At 40.0% G+C, this 26,237-nt stretch overlaps 1 protein-coding gene across 1 annotated transcript in view; it reads left to right on the top strand.

Annotated features, from left to right (window-relative positions):
* Positions 1-7,245: 7,245 nt before the first annotated feature.
* Positions 7,246-26,237, top strand: part of mtnr1bb (melatonin receptor 1Bb) — a gene marked incomplete at its 3' end in the record, with an annotated part of 62,057 nt that continues 43,065 nt past the window's right edge. The window contains exon 1 of the mRNA XM_080866357.1: positions 7,246-10,066. Coding sequence (XP_080722483.1) covers positions 9,859-10,066 — 208 coding nt within the window. The 5' untranslated portion in view covers positions 7,246-9,858. The remainder of the gene's footprint in view (positions 10,067-26,237) is intronic.

The raw sequence follows: 26,237 nt of genomic DNA, 5'->3' as shown, positions 1-26,237 counted from the left end.
TTTTTGTAGTATTAATGCATGTTTTTCCCCTGCATGTCGCTCAACACAATATACATGACCTCAAAAAAAATAGCATGTTTTTATTTTTAGATGCAGTGCCACGCAGGAGAGAGTTGTTTAGTAAAAGATTATCCACTCACCCACTCATGTGTGACAGATATATATGTAGGTGCTATGTATGCATGCACTGAGATAATGTGAAGTTACAAAGGGAGCATCACAGACTGTATATAAAAGATGGATGCCACCCACAGGTTAGTGAAGTCCTATTTACAAGTCTCAAGCTAAAAAATTATGGCTGTCACCATCTTGGTATTTGCAAATTAGACACGATGAGTGGAGGTCGATCTGACTGAGAAACTGAGGGACACTGCAGTTGTTAATCATAAGGGAGGATTGCCTAAAACCTGCCCTGCTTTATCATCCTGTGTGACTATCATGGAGACCAGAATTTATAAAGTTAAATTAATGTTAATACGTGAAAATAGTAGGAACATTACAAGTGCCAAAATGGTAACTGAGGCGGAAAAAGCAAATCAAGCACTCTGTGAACATGTTTAACATATAAACAACAGCTGAATCAGCAACACTTAAACTTAAAAATTAAATATACCATACCAATTATTTATTAAGATCTTTAAAATTTGGTGTCTTTGATGTTTACCAATCAGTCAATTTTGGAATAATTTGGGATTTTCTCCAATCTTTACAGGGTCAAAACTATTCATACAGGCTCAGATGTATGCATACATGATAACTAAAACTTGTTTAAATATCCCTTAGAAAGTTATATCTCCACCAGATGCTTTTGGCAACCATCAATAGGCTTCTGGCATAATTCTGGCTGGATATTTAAATAAGTCTGTTTCCTGGCACCTACACAGCTTTTAACCCTGGAATGAAATAGGATTGAGGTCGGAGCTTGAGGAAGGCCATTCCAGAAGCTTAATGTTAACCTACTTTATCCAATCCTAGAGCAGATTTTGTTTGAGATCATTGTCTTGTTGGGACACTCAGTTGTGTCCAAGTTTCAACTGTCCAGTGGTTGATTCAATTTAATTCAGTTGTATTTATATAGTGCCTAATTACAACAGTCGCATCAAAGTGCTTTATACTGTAAGGTTTACAATAATACATAGAAAACCCCAACCCCCCAACACCCCCATAAGCAACCACTTGACAACAGTAGGACAGCCCGTTCTCACTCCCGGGGCGTAGTATAATGACGTTTTGTCACGTCCAGCAGCGTTCCCGAGGAACTTAGGGAGTGAGAACGTGTTGAGTAGGAAGGAAAAACTTCCTTTTAACAGGAAGAAACCTTCAGCAGAACCAGGCTCAAGGAGGGGCAGCCATTTGCCGTGACTGGTTGGGGATAAGGAGAGGAGAAGTGTAGAGACTAGAGTAGTGGTTAGACTACACGCCTTTGGAGCAGAGGATTGCAAGTTCGGTGTCTGTCCAGTAAGGGTCCTAAGGGTAGGCTAGGGTAGGGCTAGAGTAGGCTAGACCCATGCTAAGTGATCAACAAGGTTCGTGTCAGGTGTTGAGGAGGCATCAGGCACCCTGATGAGAAGAGAAATACAAGATTAGGAGAGGACAAAAGACACACCGTGGAAGAGGGCCGGAGATTATTAATAACTCATGCTTGAATGCAAATTGTTGTATAAAGACATGGTGAATGAAGTTTGAGGTGAAGCTGAAGAATTCAGAGAATTTGACCACTGGTTCAGTCTGCTATTCTTCTTGGATTCACTTCAGTGAGTTTTGATTTTCCAATTGTTCTGAATATTGGTCAATGAAATGAGTGCAAATTAGTGATGTGCGACACCACTGATTTGCTTTACGGTCCGATACCAAGTATAATTCAGGGTGGCATCGGCGATACTGATCTGATACCGATACTTTGTACAAAACCTTTTTTTTTACTGTATCTTTTATTGTACCTCAAATTATAGCTTCATAATGATTACAGGACGTCAGATTACTTGTTCTTATCACTTAATAATGCAGAATTATCATACAGAAAACTGAAGTTGTGCGCCATTTGAGCATGTTGCCTGCCTGCAGCACTAAAGGACTCCTCGAGAGTCGTTCGTCTCGCCCTAGCAGCACCTGTCCCCCTCCTCGTCTTTAGTTCGCCTCAACATACGCTTGTCATATTCTGTGATATGATTTACTCTGAGGTGTTTGACGAGGTAAATGGTGTCGCCACAACACCTCACTTTCTTGCCACATGTATCACAAACCGCATCTTGGCTGTTTGTGGAGGTAAAATACATCCGCACATGACTCCATTTACGCCCAGCCATTGTTGTGAGTGCGCACGCCAAGGGGCTGCGACACATTTATACAGCCGTATTTCGCACATGACTATTAAAGGCGGAAGATGAAGTAGTTCCTTCCAATGTAGACAATCCAAATGATATAGTTTCTTTCCACTCTGTTCCTGTTAATGATAAGCTACAAATTTACTCTACATTACTAAAATATCGATATTTTAATGTGAGAATCAATTCTAGAACATAAATGACTGGTATCGGAGGAATCGATATTTCAGTATCGATCCGCACATCAGTAGTGCAAATGCTTTTTACAGTCACTAAAGATGTATGCTGTAGACATATTCCACCCTGGAAAAAGAACAGTTCAAATTAATCATTAAAAGTTAAACATTTTTCATAATATTCATGTCCATCATCAGTGTATTTAACCTTCTGACCACAAATGCATGGTCTGATTGCTCTGAAGGAAACTCTCAGTTATCATGTAGACTCTCCTAGACTGGATTTCATTTGTTTAACCAAGTGATACACTGCATTTTATCATGTTAAGCTCAGCACCAGCAGAGGTCCAATTTCAGCACTCCCATCATCCAAGACACCAATATGTGCTTAGCATAGGTATCAACCATAGCTAATCTAGCTAATGTTAACATCTGTTTGTTTAACTCCTATACTGTGTGCTCAATTACACAGTTTCCTGTTCTGCTTGTCATTAGACTGTGCAGGCATGAAAGAGTGACACAAACGGGATCCACAAATGTCTTTACTTTTATATCAGTCAGTTTCTCATTTCTGCTAAAGTTCTGATTTTACAACATTTAAGTTGTCAGACAAAATTAACGTTCACACCACTTTAAGTCTTGGCTGATGTGTGAATTTTGCAAGATTCACATGTTAAATGCCCACTCAGGGATAAAGGTGAAAGGACATCCTTGCATCAATGCAGAGGGGGAAAAACAGTGTGTTTTGTACATTAAATAATGCAAACATATTTCCCCCCAGATAAATATAAGCTCATTAAGGGCAGTTTTACCAGATGCCAGATGTCCCTGGTGAAATAACTCTAACATTTAATCAAATTGTACAGCTGTTTTATTTATTGTTAATTTAAGTTTTACCTTATAATCCATGTATCACATACAATTTCCACTGATGGTCAACTGCTCACTGTGTTTTATCATGCAGAATTTATGCAGTTATGTTTATTGCTGTGCATGCTCATCTACCGAAGGCCCATTGTGAGCTAGGAAAAGACGTTCAGTTTTTACAACCAGCCCTGTGTTGGCTAACAGAAAGAATGCAGGCTTAAGGCACTTCCGCACTGGCTTCACTTTTCAGACCCAAAAGCTACATTCATCTTTTATGCACAATATCTGGGAAGACTGCATGTCTGCGTGCTTTAGGTTTGGAAGAATAAGAAAGAGTATCTTAAAATTGTTTTCTTTGAAAGAGTATTTGCAACATGTGCATTTTACTATATAGAGCTATAGCAGTGTTTCCATGAAGGCAGTCATTTTGCCAGTGTTTTTTTTTTTTTTTTTACTGAGAATATCATTTTTGAGTGAAACGATTCATATATCTTTTAGTGAATGCCAGTTTGTGTCAGTGCAATAGATGGAAATAGCTCATAGTTAAATGCTGCCTGGTTTGTTCCAGCTCTGTTTTCTCTCCCTGCAGGAACCATGAACCACAAAAGACTCAAACAGGTACAAGGCAGAACTCAAGGGAGACAAATCTCTATTTTCCTCAGCCCAGGAAAAATTTATGCGCTACAGTGTGTTCATAAAACTTGATGAAACTTGTCACTGTGGGAGACATTCTAAAACTTATATTACCAACTTTACAGCCTAAAAATAAACAGCCTGTTTTGCTCCCTAATGTGATCACAACACCTGAATTTATGTTTCCTCTATTACCCCTGCCTGTCGTAACAAGGCAAAACAGAAAATAAGATTTTGTCAATTAGCATAATATGCTAAACATTTCTCAGGTGAGAAAGCCAGGTGTCTCTAAAAAGGGGCAGTGGTACGTCAGCTTTTTCTGAATTATTTCCTGTTTTCAATTTAGGTCTTTACTGGAAGAAGAAAAAATTTAGGGGTGATTACCCACAGGACATTACCCTGATGTGCATAACCTTGCACAACATTACTACTGCCTCTCGCTCAGTATGAGGTACTGAGAATAAACAACAGGAATATAAACACACACCACAAATGTCCCTGCGCTGTGGTAAAAGAGAGGCGAAACAGTGCAAGCAGTTTATTCGTCCAGATTTAGAGCTCATTAAATTATGGTGACAAAGGATTGTGCAACATGTTCCAATAACTTACACTGTCTCTCTGACAAACTTGTTTGATAACCATCCCACTTGTTTAGCGTATTCCAAGCACGCTGGTGACAGGCACGGGGTCAAACTAAAGGCAAACATGAGGGGGTGTGAGGGAAACAAGACATAGAAAAATAAACAAAAAGTGACTGTTGTGTTTATTCATCGTGCATCAGGGGACACTGATGAGGACCTGCCAGTCCCTTTAGCTCTGCTGGCTTTTCATTGGACCAGCTGGCATTTATACCACAAAGTCAGCTAAGCCACTTAAAACCGCTTTCTACTCCAACATTTCCTATTTTTCTTCCCTTTCCTTTCTGCTCCTTTTCTTTTAACAATGAATTTCTTCATGATCTTTCTGGACACAGCAGGGAAGAGAAGAAATGGACAGAAGGATTAAATGATGTTACATAAAGGAGAAAGGGATTGAAAGATAGACCGTGTAAGAAAGGCAAGAGATGAGTAGAGGAGTGGGAAAAATACGAGAGATTACCATTCCCCAGTTCTTGCTTATTGAGGGGTAGCTGTGTGGGTGATTATAAATCCACGCTGTTTCTCAGTAACACCGGGATTACATACCCGGCCAGACCTAATCTATGTGCCTAACATCTGCCTCTGATGAGACACAAACACACTTGCGCATGCACCAACACACACACACGTGTGCACACCAGCATGCAGACACATACCTGCACGCAAACCCACCCGTGACCACAGTGATTACAAACGCAGTCAGTGTCTGGAGCAATTTCATCTCATGTATTTTATATACTTTAATAATATGAGTATGATCTGACAGAACATGCCTGCATGCTTAAAACAAGGCAACAAGGGGAAGAGGGGAAATGGAGTGGGACTAGGTGACGTCTATGCACATGTGCGGGGATACGAATTCACATCAGAAAGCCGCTCTCGGCCGTGTAGGAAGCTGTTTACCAGCTCTATCCCATCACTGCCCTCCCCCTGCTGTTTTAAGAGATTATTACTAAGGCAATCCGCTGGCATATGCCTGCAAAACTGCTATGTGCGAGACAGGGATGTTAACCATGCGCTTCATGTCCTTTATTGGATTTCCTTATGTGATGAAAGTGTATAAAGACCATCGGATTATGTCACATTTACACAACATTAAAATACAGTAATTGCCTCAAACTTTGGGACATTTCTTTGGCGGGGAAGATTTCCCTCTCTTGGCCACTTACTGCAAACTACACAAAGACCACAGAAAAAGCTGAATCCCATTTTCCGGGATATATTTTTTTTTACCCTTCATTCATCTTTGCTCGAGCCCTAATATGCTGATATGCAGGGGCCTTCAGTGTTAAGCTGTTGGACTGCATTACAACACTTCTCAGTTTGTTCTGATCTTGTAAAAAACTGCTGCCTTAAAGAGAGGTGAGACAGAATGATGGATCAACAGCTGCTGAGAAATATGGCTGCATCATGGGCTTCAGAGCTCAGCTTGTTATCTTCTCTGGCTCTAAGGAATTGGTACGCTGTCACCTTTAAGATTGCTGAGATCTGATTTAGCTAAGAAAAAGGGCTGGCTTGTGTTGTTCTTTGATCATCAGGGTTTTTATTTATGTCAGCAGAATAAGCATCAAGATTTGCTGATTTTGCTGCAACTTTAAGACTTTTATTAGGCCCTTGTTAAACGATGAAAGCGTGAAATGCCTTTGCTAGGAACCTTTACAGTCCATCTGACAATTCAAATGTAAGAACAATAAAAACACAATAAGATAAACACAGAAACATGTGTAGAAGACAAAAGGCGAGCTAACACCTTATTAATAATGGTGAAGTAAAAACGTCAACCTCTTCCAGTTTAACCTTTGCCTCAGTTCCAGTTTTCAAGCTGTGGTTTAAAATGATAATCTAACAGCATAAATTCCAAATCCAGATTGTACCAAAATCTCTTTACGTGTTATTTGGCTCAGGAGCCGTTTCCACTAAATTTCATACAGGATTTTTAAGCTTATGAGCCCATAGCTCTTTTTTTAAAAGGTCTTTGGAGGGATCTTTCCTATGAATTATAGTTGAAAAATACAAATAATAATAATAACCAGCCACACCTGTGAATATTTGTCTTTTTTAATGACCATTACTGCCTGTACCAAATTCAGTGATAGGTGAAAACTTAAAATTTAATTTATGCATTTAATAATTGTCAAAAATTAGTGAAAATTCCAATCGAATTTTTTTTGCAAAATCGATGAAATTCATCCTCTGGGACCACAGGTGTGAGTCCAAAATTTTAGATCTCCAAATCTGTTCTCAAAAACACTGAAGACTAGTTTGGCTATTTTTATGTTCCCACATCTTTAAATGTTTTGGAAACAACAAAAAGCTTTCAGTCCCATCCTAATATAATGATGACATGTTTGTATGCTCAGTATCTGTATGTACCCGAACTGTTTGGGCCAATGAAACTTTGCAAGAACTTTGTCACACATACAGCAATTCACTATGCGTTTGCGTTTTTTTTAAAGATTTATTATTGAGATTTATTATATATCTCTCTTCACTTGATTTTCATGTATATTACGTTCATTTCATCATAACCCTGCAAATGAAAATGTGATGTTCCATTTTTCTTTTGCATTTGTTCACGTTCACACACAACCATATATATATATTGGTGTATATATTTTTGGTTTTCTGTTGTTAAATGAATGTAGCAGCGCTTCCTGCAAACCTGTTGTCAGTTGTGTTACTCAAAGATTAGATTGTTTATACTCATGAATACAATCCAATTATGGTTACGCTTGTTATATTTATTTAAATAACTCTCAAAACAACATAAAGTATAGACTCTATGCCTTTTCTTTTCTTTACACCTGGTACCTCCGACACTTGTTTTCATGGCACCATCTGGTAATTTCCAGAAAACTCTCTGCGGAACAGTGGCTTGTGTTAGCAAAGACTGCGTTATCAATATTAATAAGCCATGTTGTTATGTAGAGTACAGCACAAAGAACACGGCCATATGGAGACGCTACTGTATGTTACTGGCTCTTCTAGAGGGCTATGCTAAAACCCACTTTCTTTGATGAGATTCTCAGTACATTATTCATCTACATCCTCATTTCTGCGCTTATTCCCATAACATTAGGGTACACTGCCATAAGTAAGTGCTAAAAATCTTTTTTTTCTAAAGAGTATATATCAAAATAGGACCATTTATGGATTCAGATAGGGTTATAAATTGTAGGGTACTTGCATTTTTTTCTTTCTTTCTTGCTTCTTTAATAATCCTGGATTTATTATTTTTATTTTTACCTTAAAAGCCTTTCTTAGTGTTTTCTTTACTCAAAGGCTTATATGACAAAACTCAGAGGTTTAAGGTTACACATCACCGTGCTGTGCTGATAAAGGAGATTTCCTTGTAATTAAGAATGCCTTGAAGTTTTTTTTTATTATTATTTTTTAAGTGCTTAAGATTATCAAAAGTTCCTTCAAAGCAGACGAGCACTGTAATACATTAGCTTGAGATTCCGAAGTCTGTGAAGCACAGTCAGCGCAGTCTTATCGGGGATTTGCAGTTTCAATTAGCAGATTTAGATGTTTTGTGGTCTGTACCATCAAGACTATAGATTTTCTTTTCCTGGTGTGAGTAATATTATAAATTCATTCAGTCACTGTCCCTTCTATCGAGTTTATTCACATACTCAAAGCGTATGATTGTGTGCCCTGACCTCACTTGCCAGAGCTGTCTGTCTCCTGGTCATCACATCAGGCTCATGTGGAACTCATCAGACTGCTTTGAGGATGACACTGGGCTGCTCTAATCTGTTCCTGCTGCTGTGCTTGAGGACATCAGGGTCATCCATTCGCCCAGCAGTGAAGAGTTAAACAAGTGGAATGGCACTGTCCTCAATGTGTCACCACAAGTATTGATGACATATGAATCCACCAGATCTGATGGAGAGACTGACTGCACTGTTACCCGTGTTATTAAGGATGAATGGGTTTAGCCTGCAACCTCCATTTACTGTTACTGCACTGTGCACAAAGTGAATTATAGCTTAGTCCATAAGTGGCACTCAGTAGAGACACTACTAAAGGACATTGGTTCAATCAATAGTGCACCGTATTTGCAAATGAAAGGCTTCAATTATATAGCCTGGCTCCAGCTGCATGGAAATGCTAATTGTAATACCTCAAAAGCCAACAGCATATTTGTACTTGCACACGAATAACTTCGGACAAAGAAAAAACAATCATTACATTTTCAAATTTGTCGTTTGCCTACGACGCATGCCTCACACAAGTCTGTGTGTGCTGACTGGACTTCCCATGCCGACCCACCGCTGTGTGTACACTTAGAGCATAACCAAGCTTTGTGCTGAGATCAAAGACAGATTCTGGGATGTCACGCTGGGGATAGGCAGAGGGGAAAATGAGGGAAAATCTTTGTTTGCACGCATGCCTCGGCAAAGTAGGTTAGGAGATGAAGAGTGAAAGTCAAAGACGGCAAGAGGTGTGAGAAATGGAGATGCGCATAAAGCCCAGTGGAAGGCACAAACGTTGTTTGTGAAGCCGTGAAGCCGTGTCTTCCTCGTGCTCAGTCTGTGGATTTGATGTTTTGCCACAGTGCCGCCTCGCCACGGACAGCGCCGTTTGCGTCGTAGTTCAGAGCATGGCAAGGACAACACAAACGGTCAGGGAAGGCAATTTGTTCACGCGTGTGTTCCCAGAACAGCAAATTAAATGAGGTTTCCGCCGGCGGTGCGATGATTTGGCATTTTTTTTTAAATATATATATATATATATATATATATATCTGAAGAAATAGCCTTCTTCTTTCCCGCGTGGGCACATGCAGGAGGAGACTTGGAGATGCCAGCCAGCAACCCGGGGACACTTGACGAGGATGGAGATTTAAAATATGAATGGACTGGACCTTATCTGGAGGACTATTTTCTGAACGACAAATAATTTGCATTCATTGCCAGAGAGAAGGTGTGGCAACCGCCGCGTGTCCGAGCTGCCCGTGGCACGTGGATGGATGACTTTTGTGCGAACATAAGAAAGAGCCGAGAGTACGTGTAACTTTATATGCCACACGTGATTCCCGCACAATAGCCCGGCAATTCATTCCCATCGCCTTTAAGTGGCAGACTCTCGTTGGGCTCTTGTGGAACTCGAAAGGGTGCGCTTAATGTTTCGTTTAGGACACGCCGGTACCGACGGTACCTGCGGGACATAAATTTACAGCGGCGATTCAAAAGCAGCTCGGGCTGTGGGCCAGTGATGCCGGACACATTAACACTTGTAAAGAACCGGACAGAGCCACGGCTGGGGCAGCTAGATCGCACCCTGGCCACAGAGGGGACCGCCCGCCCCGCCTGGGTCATTGCAATCCTGGCCAGTGTTTTGATCTTCACCACGGTGGTTGACGTGCTGGGGAACCTGCTGGTGATCATCTCGGTGTTCAGGAACCGCAAGCTGAGGAACGCGGGTAGGAGTTTTTCCCCCAATTCCGATAGTCTGAAAGGACGCAAAGGTCGGACAAAGTCAAACCACATGATCAGTGATCACAGAACTAACAATACTTCGCCATTAACCCAGATGGAAAAGATACAACTTACTGGAGTCTAGCGAGAGTTTGCATAATGATGTAGGTTACGTAGGCAATGCTGAGTGTGACATCTGCTCGGGGGTGAACACTGGTTATATAAAATCTTGTTTTTGTTTCACCCCGCACGTTTCTTAATCTCGGGCTGCTTCTGCGCATTTCTTTAACCTATTGACCTCAGAGCGCACTTAGCCTTTCCGTGCCACTGTCATCAGAGCAACAACAAAAGAAATTACTCTAGTAAACTGTGCATTTTATGTGCCTTACCTTGAGGAAAAATATAAAAAATCAGTGACTAAACTGAACTCACATTAGGTACTGTCCAATTTAACCTGATTCTTTTGGATTTTTAACTTGATTTCAAATTAAACATCTTGGTAAAGCTCAGTTAATACATTGATGCTGATTAAAAGCTGCCAGGCACATGGACAGGATGCTTACAGTAGGTGCAGATGGGCACAGAAATGATACAGGCACAGATTTCACCTGTGCTTCAAGTTAGGGAATAGTGTGTTCAAGTAAATGTCGTGTAAGATGAATTAAGCTGCCACTGGAGCTCTTATTGATAGCTTGCACTGTTAAAGCTACTCTGACAGTCTGGCATCCCACTTTTCCCACACTTACACGCTCTACTAGTAAAGTTCACCGGCACTCTGAGTCACACTTAATATGAAAGGGCTGGTTAATAAGCAGAGGAGTCCCTCTGAAAAGCTTGCTATAATGGTGTTGATGAACTTATTTTGTTGTGAATGTAGGCGCCTCTGCATGCAGGACAAAAGTACTCTTGGACCTCTAATTCATCCAATTATAAATGAAATGAATAACTACAAATTTTTAGTGACTCATTCAAACTTTTAATGTGACTGGGTTTCTCCCTAATTCTCCATATTTATTACAAGCTTGAGATGCTTCTTTTGTGAACTGAAAACTAATATTTTATTCTAATGGAAATTTTAAAAAATGCTTAAGAACGAGACTGAGATTAAAAACTTGCCAAGATGGATATTTTATGCAGTGAAGTCTGCCACACAGTGCTGACTGGCAATTTTGTGCTTTATCAGGCAACAATTAGGGCAGGAAGTATGCATTTATTTGCATAATCTGTAAATCAGCAACTATTTTTCAGCCAGTAGGAAGCAACCAGGACTCATTTCCCCCTTATTAGTCAATAGGAAAAAAACCCTTAGGATTTATCAAAGCAACTACAAACTTTCATTGAAGCACGTAATGAAGTTGCCCTCACATCCACGAGTGGATATGAGGGCTTCTCATGAAGACGTTTTTTATTCCATTTGGGTGTATTCTCTTTCACTCAGATATACACAGTGATCACTGGAGCATTTGAATGCAACCCTGTCTTCAGGTTCAATTTTTTTAAATAGAGGTTTAGGTTAGGTTCATTGGATTCATAGCGCTAAATCTAATCAAGGTTATTTATTTATTGAAGCTATCAAGAAGCAGAATTCAGAAAATTAAGAAGTAACAAGTCGGGTGCCAGCATGAATCATTTCTTTTAGCAAGACATGACCTATAGATATCCTCATAATCATTATGTTATTAAACTTTACACACAGTGACAGCAGCATTCAGAGGATTTAGATAATCAAAAAGAAGGCTTCCCACTTGTTGAGAGAATAAAACAGAGATTATAGCCTATTAAAGAAAAGGTTGGCTGCTGCTGTAACCACAGAAAACGTTGGATATCTTCATCTCTGCTGTTTTCCCACAGTGACTCAGGCATTACTTTGATGGAACCCTTTTGAATATAAAGCATGATCAGTCTTTGGTGTACACTTAGGAGAAAATCTGCAGTGAATGCATGCAGTCAAGTGCCCCCAGTGAGAATAAAACATTAACTGTCATTTGTCCAGTGGAAATCTCTCATATAGGCTTTCAAATGGCTTGGATCTTCTGGAAAAGGGGGATTAGGAGGCATGATCCCACCAAATGGATCAATTTTTAATTGTATAAAATGCGCATCTACAATTCCAACAACAACAACTGCTTGTACAAGGACAATCAGCACATCTTGTGATTAATCACATGCCAGCAATTTCCCCATATACACCCATTAGCATAAGACAATATATCAAACGCTTGATTAAAAATTGCTTAATTTCTATTAGAGATGGACCGATCCAATGTTACGTATCGGTATCGGTCCGATACTGACGTAAATTACTGGATCGGATATCGGAGAAAAATAAAAAAATGTAATCGATCCATTAAATATCAAAAAAGCACCTCACAAAACTTGCGACATGGCGTAACTCGGATCATAACCGTAGCACATCGCAGCAGTACCGGTCACGTGATAGAGCGGCTGTGTGTATTTGTAGCCTCGCTAGCAATCCGGCATTTCATCTCCAAGGAAGTGATCCCAGAGAGAAGTAAAGCAAGTGTGTAAGTTCATCTCTGAATGTTTGTAAAGCATTCCAGCGTTAAGCTTAACAACCCATATATGGAGCGACTGCCTCTTCTCTCCCTCCCTCTCCTGCTGCTACTTCAATTGAAACTGATCAATGATCAGCTGATCGGCTTTTCTGTCACGAGTCCGTCTCTCTTGTTTGTTTATTGCTCACTTCGCGCCAGAAAGAGGAAACCAGCGGCTGAACAACAGCAGCACGTTTAAGCTTGATAAGCTGTTGTTAGAATCTATTTATTATTACTTTCTAGACCAGGATCCTTTTCTATGTAGCTGACGGCTGGTAACTGTGCAGGGGCGGATCTAGCAAAGTTTAGCCAGGGGGGCCGATAGGGCATGAACAGGGAAAAGGGGGCACAAAGACATACTTTTCTTTCTTATTCTCATTTAAAATGTCTAGCTTTTAATAAATAATTATCCGAATCTTACACCCAAAGTTTTAATCTGATGTAAAATGTATAGAAGTCTATTACTGTATATAGTAACTATTAAGTCCAATATACCCTAGTAAGCTATAGTACTATTTCCTTTGGGAAGATACCATTTGTTCAATCTACAATTCTGTTGAAGAAAGATGTTGAATCTATTTAATTATTCTTGAAAAATAACTGATTTCTGTGTATTTTTTTTCCACACTGCATCAAATTATAGTTGATTACGTCAATTAAGCATCATGAGGTGGAGGGTGGGTGGTTCCCTATTTTTTATTTTTTTTGCTGGGAGTTTTAGAACCCTATTAGTTAGGTTGCTTAATATTTCTGCTAAGTACTCTTTAAAATACCAGAATAGGGAGGATGGTGTAGGTTTAAGTTTATTAGATTGATCAGTATTGCTGAACTATGAAATATTTTGGGTGCAGTGTATTTTTTGCATACAGGTATAACCAGAGATGGGCAGTAACGTGTTACTGTAATCTGATTACTTTTTTCAAGTAACGAGTAAAGTAAGGGATTACTATTGCAAAAACGGTAATTAGATTACCGTTACTTTCCCGTAGTAACGCTGCGTTACTGCGTTACTAAAACCGTGATTTTTTAGATTAGATTAGATTAGATTAGATAGAACTTTATTAATCCCTCGGGTGGGTTCCTCTGGGAAATTCGATTTCCAAAAAAGCACAGCACCGACAGAAGTTACAGAGTTACAGAATATTATATGTATATATATATATATATATATATATATATATATATATATATATATATATATATATATAATACACACACACACACACATATATATATATATAAATACAGAGACAATATAAATAAAATATATGAAGGGGATAAATAGGAATAAAAATAAAAATACAAGTGAATTGCACATTTCAAGTATTGAGTCTATTGCACTGTTGACTATTTACAAAAGTATTGCACAAAAGGTATTGCACAGTGAGGTGAAGAGGCACTACAGCTTAGTTGTTCCCCCCTCCTTTGTCCTCCTGTTTCCCCTCCCTCTCCCCTCCAGGGAGGAGTTAAACAGTCTGATGGCGTGTGGGACAAAGGAGTTTTTAAGTCTGTTAGTTCTTGTCTTTGGGAGAAGCAACCTGTCACTGAACAGACTCTTCTGGTTGTTAATGGCCGTGTGCAGAGGATGCCTGGCATTGTCCATAATGTCCATCAGTTTCTTTAATGTCCTTTTCTCTGCCACTGTCACCAGAGTGTCCAGCTTCATGCCGACCACAGAGCTAGCCCTCCTGATCAGTTTCTCCAGCCTGGATGAGTCCTTCTTTGCTGTGCTGCTCCCCCAGCACACCACAGCATAGAAAAGTACTCCAGCAACCACCGACTGGTAAAACATCCTCAGGAGCTTCCTGCAGATGTTAAAAGACCTCAGCCTCCTGAGGAAGTACAGTCGGCTTTGGGCTTTTTTATACAGGTGCTCTGTGTTGCATGACCAGTCCAGTTTATTGTCCACCCACAGCCCAAGGTACTTGTACTTGTTGACCACCTCCACCTCCTCCCCCTCTATCTGAACCGGCAGTGGACCTGCTCTAGACCTCCCGAAGTCCACAACCAGTTCCTTAGTCTTTGAGGTGTTGAGTTGCAGGTGGTTTGTGTGACTCCATGCGACAAAGTTCCTCACCAGACTTCTGTACTCCTCTTCCTGATCATCCCAGATACACCCCATGATGGCTGTGTCGTCTGCAAACTTCTGAATGTGGCATAATTCAGAGTTGTAGCAGAAGTCAGAGGTGTACAGGGTGAAGAGAAGAGGGGACAGCACAGTTCCCTGTGGTGCTCCTGTGCTGCTGACCACTGTGTCAGACGTGATGTCCTTCAGCCTGACGTACTGTGGTCTGTCGGTGAGGTAGTCGGAGATCCAAGCCACCAGGCAGGGGTCCACCTCCATCCTGTTCAGTTTTTCTTGAAGCATACAGGGCCGGATGGTATTAAAGGCACTGGAAAAGTCAAGAAACAGGATCCTGACCGTGCCTTTTCCCCCATCCAGGTGTGAGTGGGCTCTGTGTAGGAGGTACAGGATGGCATCCTCCACTCCGACACCCGCCTTGTATGCAAACTGTAGTGGGTCCTGGGCATGTTGTACCTGTGGTCGGAGGAGGTTGAGGAAGAGCCGCTCTAGAGTCTTCATAAGATGTGACGTCAGTGCCACCGGTCGGAAGTCATTCAGCTCATTGGGCCGGTTCTTTTTGGGGACTGGGACGATGCAGGATGTCTTCCATAGGGCGGGCACTCTCCCCAGTCGCAGACTGAGGTTGAAGACTCGTTGTAGCGGCTCCCCAAGTTCAGCAGCACACGCCTTTAGCATCCTAGGACACACCTTGTCTGGGCCTGCTGCCTTTCTGGGGCGAAGCTTCCTCAGTTGTCTCCTGACCTGATCCACTGTGACACTGGGAGATGTTTGGGAGGAGGGGAGGGGGGGAGATGTCTTGCTGCTGAGAGAGGGATTGGAGGAGGGGGGTGTCATGGTGTCAGGAAGGGGGGGAAGCGAGGGAGGTAGGAGAGTGGGGATTGGACTCTGTAGTGAAGGTGAGGGTGGGGGGGTTGTGGGCTGGTCAAACCTGTTGAAGAAGTTGTTAAGTTCGTTTGCCTTCTCCACAGTCCCCCCCACTGTGCTTTTCTTGGTGTTGTGGCCTGTGATGGTTTTCACACCATTCCAGACCTCCCTCATGTTGTTCCTCTCCAACTTCTGCTCCACCTTCCTCCTGTAGGTGTCCTTTGCTTCCCTCAGGCAGCGTTTCACCTCCCGCTGTGCGAGAATGTCTCATGACAGTGACGTAAGCGAGTGCGCCGTTAGTGACAACAGCTGTGTGCAGATCAACAGTGGATCACATATCGATTGTGGGAGAGAGTATGAGCGTGCAGCATTTAAAGCGTGGAAGTACTGACCTTACTTTGAGTTTGATTCCATAAAAAGTGACAAAAACATTAGTGTCCATCGTGCGTGGGAAGAAAACTTCTTTTTACAGCGAAAAAACCCCCTAAATTTCCAAGCAAGCACCGAGTGCGCAACGACGTAATGGGAAACTCACAGAGAAACTCGCGGATTCTTCAACTGACCGCGGCACACCTGCACCAGGGTAAACCTCCGCCTACCGAAGTCCTGCTTTACAGGTGAAAATAGAGCAACAGGACCGCTGAGTCTTTGACTTTATTTATTTTCTGCTGTGTTTTACTTGCATCTATTTGAAAGAGTGAGTGTAAACACACAAAATATTTTATTTTATGTGCTGGAATGTGTAGAAAATAGGTTTAAATGTTAAACTAATTTATTCAAGTCAGAGAATGTTGCATACAATTAAATTTTTGCTTGATGCATAAAGTTAAGATTAAAACTAATAAAACAAGTTAAAAAAATACACTTTTCCATTTGATTACATTTTGTATGATGGATTATGCAGAAAAAGTAGAATTGGGCTGAAAGATCTATCGCTTTATCACCTCTTCAGGTTGTAAATCGTGTTTTTAAAAAGTAACTAAGTAACTAAGTAATTAATTACTTTTGAAAATAAGTAATCAGTAAAGTAATGGGATTACTTTTTGGGGGAAGTAATCAGTAATTAGTTACTGATTACTTTTTTCAAGTAACTTGACCAACACTGGGTATAACAGAATAGCTTTAGTGTTTGTTTGTTTTTTAACTTGAGTATGAACTTATACAAAAAGCAGCAAGATATTAAAAAAACTGTTTTATTGATTAAAAAATACACTATATCGGATTCATATCGGTATCAGCAGATATCCAAATTTATGGTATCGGTATCGGTATCGGACATAAAAAAGTGGTATCGTGCCATCTCTAATTTCTATTCAAGATGTACTTGGATGGTAGGGGTTAGTCTTCCCATATATTTTTGTTTTCTTCTTCTTTTTGGCCACTCGCATGTGCATATTTCTGCCTTAAAGCTGATCTCTCTCAACTGAGACAGCCCACTCAGCAGTTCAAAAACCACACTGAACCCACGATGGTGAACTCGAAGGATGGCTCCTGTAGATTGAAATAACCCACTCGACAGTTTAGATGGGAAAACACCTGACCTAACAGTGGTATATTCACAGCCACAGCAGGAGCAGAAGGGTAGCGCACGATTGCTCACCATTGTTGTCATGGCTTTGCATAAGTCTCCCCTGTGGCAGTGAACAAAGTATACTGACAGCTGAGAGTAATTTTTCATAAGATGCTTGGTTGATGATTGACGACTAGCTCTCACCAACCCACGTATATGATGTATGCATCCCCATAGAAAATTGAATAGTAGAGACTCATTATTCTTTGGCTGAAAAGGCATCAAGATATCGGCTATTCATACAAATCAGAACTTGGAAGCACATTGTTCATGCAACCAGTCCGTGTGTGGAATGCGAAGTGATTGCGCATTAACTTCTTTCCTGTCAATTATCTCTGTGTCTTGTCTGTTCAGGCACCTCCATGTTAAAGTTTCTCCCTCTCATCATTGGCTATTGTGTATGGACAAGCAGGTGCCACAGGCACACAATCACAAGCCAGTAAAACAAAAGTTTTTATTCATATGAAATCACTTGTTCAGGAAAATACAGTTAACTAGAAATGCAACTGTAATATTGTGCAGTTTTGTAGGAATGTGTGTGTTTGCACGGAAAAGCGCCTGCTGTACTTGTGTGGGGCAGAGGCTTTTGTCGCCTGAGATTTGTCTTTGAAGGCACTTAGGTGTTGCAAGCCTTCAAAGAGTGTTAGACAGGATCACACATTACAGAGACTCTCTTCAAAGAGACTTTATTTACATCATATCTCCTCCTGCTTCTCTCATTCCCTCTCTTGCTACGTTCTAAAACTCACTGCTTGCACAAATATAATGCTTAAGTATTCCTTAGTTAATACTTGGGGGAAGAAAACACCCTTTACCCAGTGAAGTTTTACACAATTTGCTTTCAGTCTACCTCTAAACATCGAAGCGAACTGTGAAAACCAGTTGTATTCTGTCTAAATCTGTGTTTTTGTCTGAAATTGTGCTCCTGTGAACTTTTTTCAGTGTCCATTTAAAAGTGTGCACATGTAAGTACAGTCCAAATCAATGTATGAATGAGGTGCTCTTATTTTGCAGCTGTATCCAGGTTAGATTAAAACCTCCGTACCCAGAGTAGACAGGTATCCCACTATAAACTAATGGCTGCTGTGGAAATCTGAAATGAATGTAGGTGAACACAGGCAGGTTACCTTTATGAGTTTTATTTACCTTTGCACAGCAGTCAAGTAAGAGTACAGACAGCATGACAGCAGTCTAGATGCTTTTTGAAAAAGCAGAATTATAAACAGTAAATCAGATGCTGAAAAGGAAAGTTGTCTGCTATGGTCACAGCATACTCATAACTCATACATTAACATGTGTTACATATGAAAGAATGAACTAATATGGAGCCTGCTATTCTGTAAGTACAGCTTATAAATGTTGCAATTTGATTCCACATATTTACTGTATCACTGAATTAGTAGCTCATATGATAATGGCTTTAAAAATAATAAATGCATCAGCAAAGTGTGAGGATGTTTTGTCCATGTGTGACATGCATGCAATTCCATTTTTCAGTGGCACTGTGGTATACGGGTTTGTATACCTGAATACTGAATAAAATTAAGATGGAATATCAGTCGTGAAAAAATTAGAGATTTTCCAACATCACATCATGGTTGCCTCTGCCAATGGTTGGACAGCTCCTGAGATCCACAGTCACCTAAGGTGACTTATCAGGGAGCCAGATACCAGAAGCCAGAACAGCCATGCTACCAGAAGGTGCCGAGGCTGTTCACTAAAAATGCTGTCACACACAATTTGCTGCTTACACAACCCTGAATCCAAAAAATTCATGGGCAGGTGCTTCGGACTGTGGGAATTGGTATTTTGTCGACACTGTGTGAAGTCAACCTCTATACTCAGTGCCCAAGAAGAAAGCCATTGTTTACAAAATGGCACAAAGGGCACATAAAAGGAAGCCTGATGAATATTGGCAACACACTTTTGGCAATATGAAACCAAAATGAATTGTGCAGGATTTCTGGCATGGGTCTGGCCAGGACTACCACAGTGACTGCATAATGCTGATGGTGAAACAGGGAAGTTCGGGCGTGCTGCTAAGGGATGCATGAATACAAAGGCTATATGTGCAATTACATTTATAAATGGCACTGTGGTTTGCAAGTTTGTATACCTGAATACTGAATGAATGAAGATGAACTACAAATCCTGAAATAAGAAAACATTTTCCAACATTACAATGATTTCAAACACTGTACCACACATGAAAAAACTGTGAGCTGGCCAAGTATGTCTCCTGATTTTAATGTATTATAAGAGCTGAAAAATATTATGTGCGGAAACAAATCTACAGATTTATGCAAGGTTGATCCGTGGCCATGAAGAATAGAATTTTTACTGAAATAAAAACCCAGATGTAAATAATATTAAGGAAATAAAAGGATGAAAGCTTGGGAACAAATTGTGCAGTGCAGTCTAGTGCCTCCCATCTGAGCCAGAAATGTCAGCGAGAGCACTGCTGTTCCAACTGCATATAGAGTACTTCACCACTATGTTGTTGGGAGTCTGGACTCCCAAGCTGAACTCATCAAGCTTGAAGTTCCAAGAATGCCAGTCTGAACTTGGCATACACCATACTGAGAATGGCCTTGGGTCTTTTGGTCCCCTCCGCTCTTAATGGTGCTAAAGCATTCAAACCACCTCTCAATATACTCTATGCCTTTCTGTTTGTCTGTGTTGGATCTACTCTTATTCTTAATTATACTACTTCTCTGTCATAGCTTTGATGTAGTTGGCTGTTTTCACAGTGATAAGACATGAAAAAGATGATTAAGGAATGACTTTAACAGAGAGAGAGAGAAATGTCAAGCCTGTAAATTTACAATTACTCTTGTGAGATACTTTTGAAAGCTCAGACACTTCTTAAGACAATTTGATTGCAAAGGCAAATGTCTTCCTGACATTGGAGCTGACCGGTTTTTGTGGCCATGATTAGGGACTTGGCTACAAATGGGTGCGCAGATGCTCTATGTAGTGATTATGAGTTGTCCGAGAAGTTTGCAAATAGGTCTGCATGAATGACGTAGGAAATGAGATGAGAGACAGAGAGAGAACTTCTGTTAAGCTGCTAATGGACAACCTCAGCTTTTTAATTTATTGGACAGTTCCCAAGTCTACACTCCACATCTTTACATTTTTAGGCATTCAGCTGACACTTTAATCCAGAGTGTGTCCCACTGAATAAGTATGGGGGATTTCTTTGTCTTGTGCAAAGACATTTTGACAGGACATACAGCTGTTGGCAGACTATTGCAGACAATCTCTCTGAATATTAACTCTGTCCTGCTGTCCTGTCTATACTGGTAATTGTTACCAGATGAGCATTTAATGTCAATCTGAGCAATAGGCTATTAACAGCTATGGCATACGGTGATTTTAAGAGAACTGAGACTGACATCCCTCCTTTTTGTACAAAGAAGAAAGTAAAAGAGTTCCATTATGCATTCACAAGTGATTTGTTTGATAAATGCTGAGAATTAGGCTAAGATATATGAACACACAGTGACGCATTCAGTTATTTTCAAAATAAATCATCCAACTTAGAATAGATATGAAAATGTAATATAACCATTTTTGAATAACTGCAGGCACACACACACACGCACACACACACACACACACACACACTTGCTTGACCCTTCATTATAACCCTTATTTCCTGCTTCATTTGTTTCTTAACCATAACCTACTGCTTCCACACTCATGTTAGCAGACTTTTGTGAAGAACACTATGTACATTCTTACTTGTGTAGAGTGGAAACTTGGACATGGTAGAGGTCTCACCTCACACACAGCAAGCTTTTTGGTAATGAACTGAAATGTTTGCCATTTTGAACTTGTGATGCCTCTGATCACATATAATAACTAACTCAGCTATTAAGGCCAAGGTAACAATGTATAATGTCACCCATAGATAGGTAACACTTTCTGTTACAGCCCAGCAATGATGTGCTATTAGTGGGGTTATAAGGTGGAAACAAGAAGGTAATAACATGGAAATAAGTTGTAACAAAAATGGTTTTAATAGAATAATATTACATAGAAGATTATTTAATTGAGTGATACAGGGTCAGAACCTAGAGAAATAATGTTGAAACAAATGTATGTTTATTTAATAGAGCAATAAAGAGCGATGTCAGTTAGAATTTATGTATGTAATAAAGTTGTAATATCAAAGTAATAATCGATGATTAAAAAATTGTATTGTGTTACCACATTTTAATGTTGAAATTAATACTGCATTTTGTCCCCAGTAACCTTTCAATTTGAGCATAACAGTTTAAATATTATAATTAATGCTGTGGCTTATTACCATGAAGCTTGTTACCTGGAAGACCTTTGGTAGAAAACTAACATTGTAAATGTGCAGTCTCACTCTAAAAGTAATCAGGGTACATAATATAAGTGTTACTGAGTGATAAATTGAATTTAAGCATCTGTGAATGTATATATGGTTAATTTTCTGCTAATTACATAAACAATTCTTCCTTCCTCCAGCTTAAAAGATTCAGTTAGCCACAAAATGCTCACCATGTTAAACTAGACTTACTATTACTTCGTCATTATTTGGTTATTATATATATTGGTATTTAAGTGGTAATAACTTACAAATATTATAACAAATATTGCTTCCACTACTACAACATCATTACCAAGCTGTAATATAAAGTGCAACAATAATATAAAAGCCTGATGGTCAAGTTACACTCCAGGGAAATAGCAAACGTACAAAAGTATGCAGTTTAACTTCTATCCTAAAATTTTAGCTACTTAAAACTTCCCTTACTCTGGTCCAGCATCTCATCTCTTGTTAGATTATATAGATTTTAATATTCCATTCGTTGCTTTAAAAAAATACAGTAGTTAGGCCCATCTTTTCCAACAAGACCCAGTAGGCATCTTTAGATCCTTGGTTCATTTTCGTTCCTCTCATAATTTATGCATCCAACCAAGGTTTTTTGCCATGGGGGCACTTGGGTGTTTGATTTTAATTCATTAAAATCAAAACAGGAGATAAGCAAGCTGAACAGGTTGTCAGTTCAGTCAGATTTTGTTTAATCCTGAAAAGCTTTCTCAGCTTTCTGGAGTACAGATTTAAAAAAAAGAAGAAAAAAAAGAAAAAAAGAAAGTTCTGAAAAGGCAGACAGATGAAGGTAGATTCATAGCATTTTCCCAACCACCCTAATGGAACCTGTACAACAGAGGAGATGGTGAAAAACAGGCAGAGAGGTAGCGATAACAGAGATGAAAATGGGGCAATGTTAAACTGTAGCTCAAAATGATTAAAGGAAGATTTTAGGTGCAAAGCCCTGTTGCTAGTTTTATTTGCAACAATTTGTTTATTTTATATTAACTTATTTGGAAACATGCATCTTACATCCCATTGTGACAAATATTAGCCACTAAGCCTAGTTCCTCATGTAATTTCAAGTAGAATCCATAGGGGAGCTGAGTTACCACTGATCTATAATGCACAGAAAAAGAGTGCCTATGGGGCTTCGGGGGATTTTCTGTATGTGTGCTGGGCTTTGGCATATAATTCTTTCATCATTCGGATTCTCTGTTTCTCTTTTTTTCTTTTTTTTTGTCCGACTCAGTGAGTATTTAGGCAGAAGTGAAGGTTGGACATGACTGCTGGGGATGTTTTCTGCAGCATTAAGTGCTCTGGGAATCTACTTCTGCCAGAGCTGTGCCCAGGCACTGTCCTGTCTCTTTTGGGTGAAGCATGAATTCCATAATTCCCTTGAACGCAGACAGCTGGATAAAGGAAACAGGAGGACCTCAGACCATCTAGATGGAGAGCAGCAAGCAGACAGAAAGCAAGAGAGTGAGATGCGAAAGGAAAGAGCGGTTTAGAAAGAGCTCAAAAACAGAAAAATTATAAGGACATGGACTATGAAATACAGAAAGACAGCCCAGTGTTTATATAAGAGACAAACAGGACTGAAATCCCTTGCTATGGAAAGTAGGAGAGTGATGTTGTGTTTCACAGGCGCAGCCAAGACAATGTAAGAACTACTGTCATGTGTCATCAGAATCACCCAGCTGTTATCAGTACTTTGGTGCTGAGATGGGGGATGATTCAGTAGTTTGCATGAACGCGCGCACGCGCACGCAGCAACTGACAGAACAATCTCCTTTAATCTCAATAACCATGAACATGATAGATTGACCCATTTAATCTGCAAAGCAAGTGATTGGTAATTTCATTGCTTTACTCCTTATCAAATCCTGTAGTGTCTGCCGTATCACTACCCCCCACCCCACCCGTATCCATAATGCATGCATTGTGATAATTTGAAGTGCATTATGTAACAATTTCTCAAAACCTTCAGGCAGCAGTGGGTGAAGAGGTGGAAGAAGCAAGGGATTTGCTGCAAGAGAAGGAGGAGAAAGGAAGCGAAAAGAGGAGGGAGGTGAAACAGAGAAGCCCTGAAAAATCAAGGGCAATCTAGGATGAGAAAATGAGAATAGGATAAAGGAGGGAGGTGTTTCAGGGATGTGCAGAACTGTATTCATGCAAGCAACTTCAAAACAAGACAGGCAAAATGTTTGTTTGTGGCAGCAAAGGAGACAGTGGAGGGGGACTGACGCCTCTTTCTAATCCGCACGTCGAAGCAGCCCTACAGAGAATAAGATAAACATGGTCAGTGTACATAAAAGCTTAAAAGGCCAAGTGTGAAAAACACGATACTGTCTTTAAATGTGGCTGGGAAGCCTTTTGAGTCTTTGTTTGACAAAGCCAGCAGAGACATGCGAAAAGGTAGGTGGACAGAGAGGGGAGGTGGCATATAGCAAGGGGCCTGAGGCAGAATCAAGCCCAGACCGCTGCAGGACACACCAAGGCTTCTGTGTATCCTTGCACACTCATCCAGGAGAGCTTTTATCTAATATCACATGAATACAAGAGTTTGTGTCCATATAAAAGTGGTAATTTTTTTTAAATTAAAAAAATAACTAAAATCCCTAATAGCACAACTTGTATCATAGCAAAATGCACAAATTAAAATGTATTACATCTACCCGTTTCCAAAGCAGTAAACCCCGGTGCTGGTATTTATGATACAGAGTGCTTTGCTACAAACAAAATTTTAAAAGGAAAAGTGTTTTTTATTTAACCCGTTTTCTCTTCATTAAACCCTGAAGTCATGTTTAATACAGTGCGGCGGTTCTGATATATCTTGTTAGAGGAGGTCATATAATCAGCCTCTTCCTGAAAGAAAGCACTGATTAAAGAGGTATGTGTAAAGAAAGCTGAAACTGTTTCTGATTGATTTCAAATACCGAGAATTGAATACTAAATCAAAACTCATTGATTTTAACTCATGCATAGTTTAGTCTTTTTCAAACTCTAGTTAAAGATTCTCAAGGTTCCAGAGTTATAATGTGAATATCTCATTTCATACATAAATTCATTTTTCGTCATGTTCACCTTTTTAAAGTTGTTCAACTTTCTCCTTTTCACATTTGCAGCTGAATGGACTCGAGAGCTTGAGCGAACAAGACATTTGTTCACTCAGGTAATTGTTGTTCTATTGTGTCCACTTAAACAAGTTTCAAACATGTATTTGCCAGGGCACGTCAGGCTGCCCTCAGGCCTTTTGCATCTCACTTAAATCACATTACGGACACAGTTGAGCATCAAGGGTATTTTAAGCCATTATTTGAAACAACAACAAGCATCGCTTTTCATGTCCTCTCGTGTTTACCCCCCCTCCATTCCACAATTTATGATCAGAGTATGTTCGCAGCTCGGGTATGTCTTGGCAGCTGCTACAAGACAGTTCGAGTACTCAGATGCTGGGTATCCAAAATGCCAAGTTTTCTGATCAAACACAAAAGTGCCCAGAGAAATTAAAGCCCTTCAAAGGCTACAGTCAGTCAACTGGATGTAATCCTGTAAGTAATGATGTGAAGAGACAAAGGCAATATTTTACATAATGAAAGAGGCTGTGCCTTAAAGACTCTCTTTTGTGGTTTCATAATCAATAATGTCAATAGGCATTTCTCCATGTGTGCAGTGCAGCGGTAATCCTGATTTTTATTTTCTCTGTGTTCACTGTTATAATGATAAGCTAAGACAGCTTTCTGATTTAATCATCTGCTTTGCTTTACAGTTCAATGTGCACTTCAAAGGTCAATCTGCTAGGACTAACCAGACTTAATGTCTGTGTGCTGGACTCAGGAGAAAAGCCACTAAGCCACAGAATCGCAGCAATATGTGGGTCCACTATGTAAATGTACTAAATCACAGGTATAGTGTTGTACTTAGAATCTACTCTTCTGGAAGGTAAATGCTTTTTTCCCCCACCATAGCTTTGTGTTTGTGATACATATAAGTATAATCCTATATAACAGTCTAATTTGAAGATTTTTCCCATCCCACTGCCTCCATTGTTGATTTCCAAACTCTACAATAAACTATTGCAAACGCCGCATGAATTTAGTGGAAGAGTGAAGTGTATTTGCTGTTAAACCTCACTGCACGGCAAGCCTGGCAGCATGTGCCACTAGACCGAGCACAGCAGCATTTTTAATGTGAAGGAATAGAGGGAGGAATGGACGAGGGTCTGTGTTGTGCATTTGAAATGCAGGGGGTAGGAGGTAAGAAGGGTTTGGTTTGCCTGAGGCAAAACGTCCGCAAAGTGCATATTGAATGTGAATTGTCCTGATCTGAGTTCATCTCCACATTCAAACAAAAGCTTACCAATGGATAGCAAAAACTATCTAATACACACATTATTTGTAGGCTTGGGACATGTGCTATGAGTTCTTCATATGCCATTCACTGTACAACTTAACAGTAAGATTTTTATCTGCCTTGAGCTGGATTGACGGTTTTGCAAAACAGTTGGCAGCTACATGTCTGCTCCCCTAGCCTCTGACATGTTACATGTTCTGTTTTTTACGTCATATATTTTTTTCTTTATAGAGGAGACTAATAGCCAGCAATACTTACTGAAACATGTCTCTGTCATGTCTGTGAATAAACAACAGTAGTAGTTCTAACTAAGCTCTTCAGATTTGGTTTCCGGGACAGGAAAAGTTGCAATACGATTAATAAATAGAAACAACCAATATGTTGAATATTTTGAAAA

Source organism: Rhamphochromis sp. 'chilingali' (genome assembly GCF_963969265.1).
Source record: "Rhamphochromis sp. 'chilingali' genome assembly, chromosome: 19".
NCBI lineage: Eukaryota > Metazoa > Chordata > Actinopteri > Cichliformes > Cichlidae > Rhamphochromis > Rhamphochromis sp. 'chilingali'.
The sequence above is the reverse complement of the archived record's forward strand: the minus strand, read 5'-3'. Positions and strand labels throughout refer to the sequence as shown.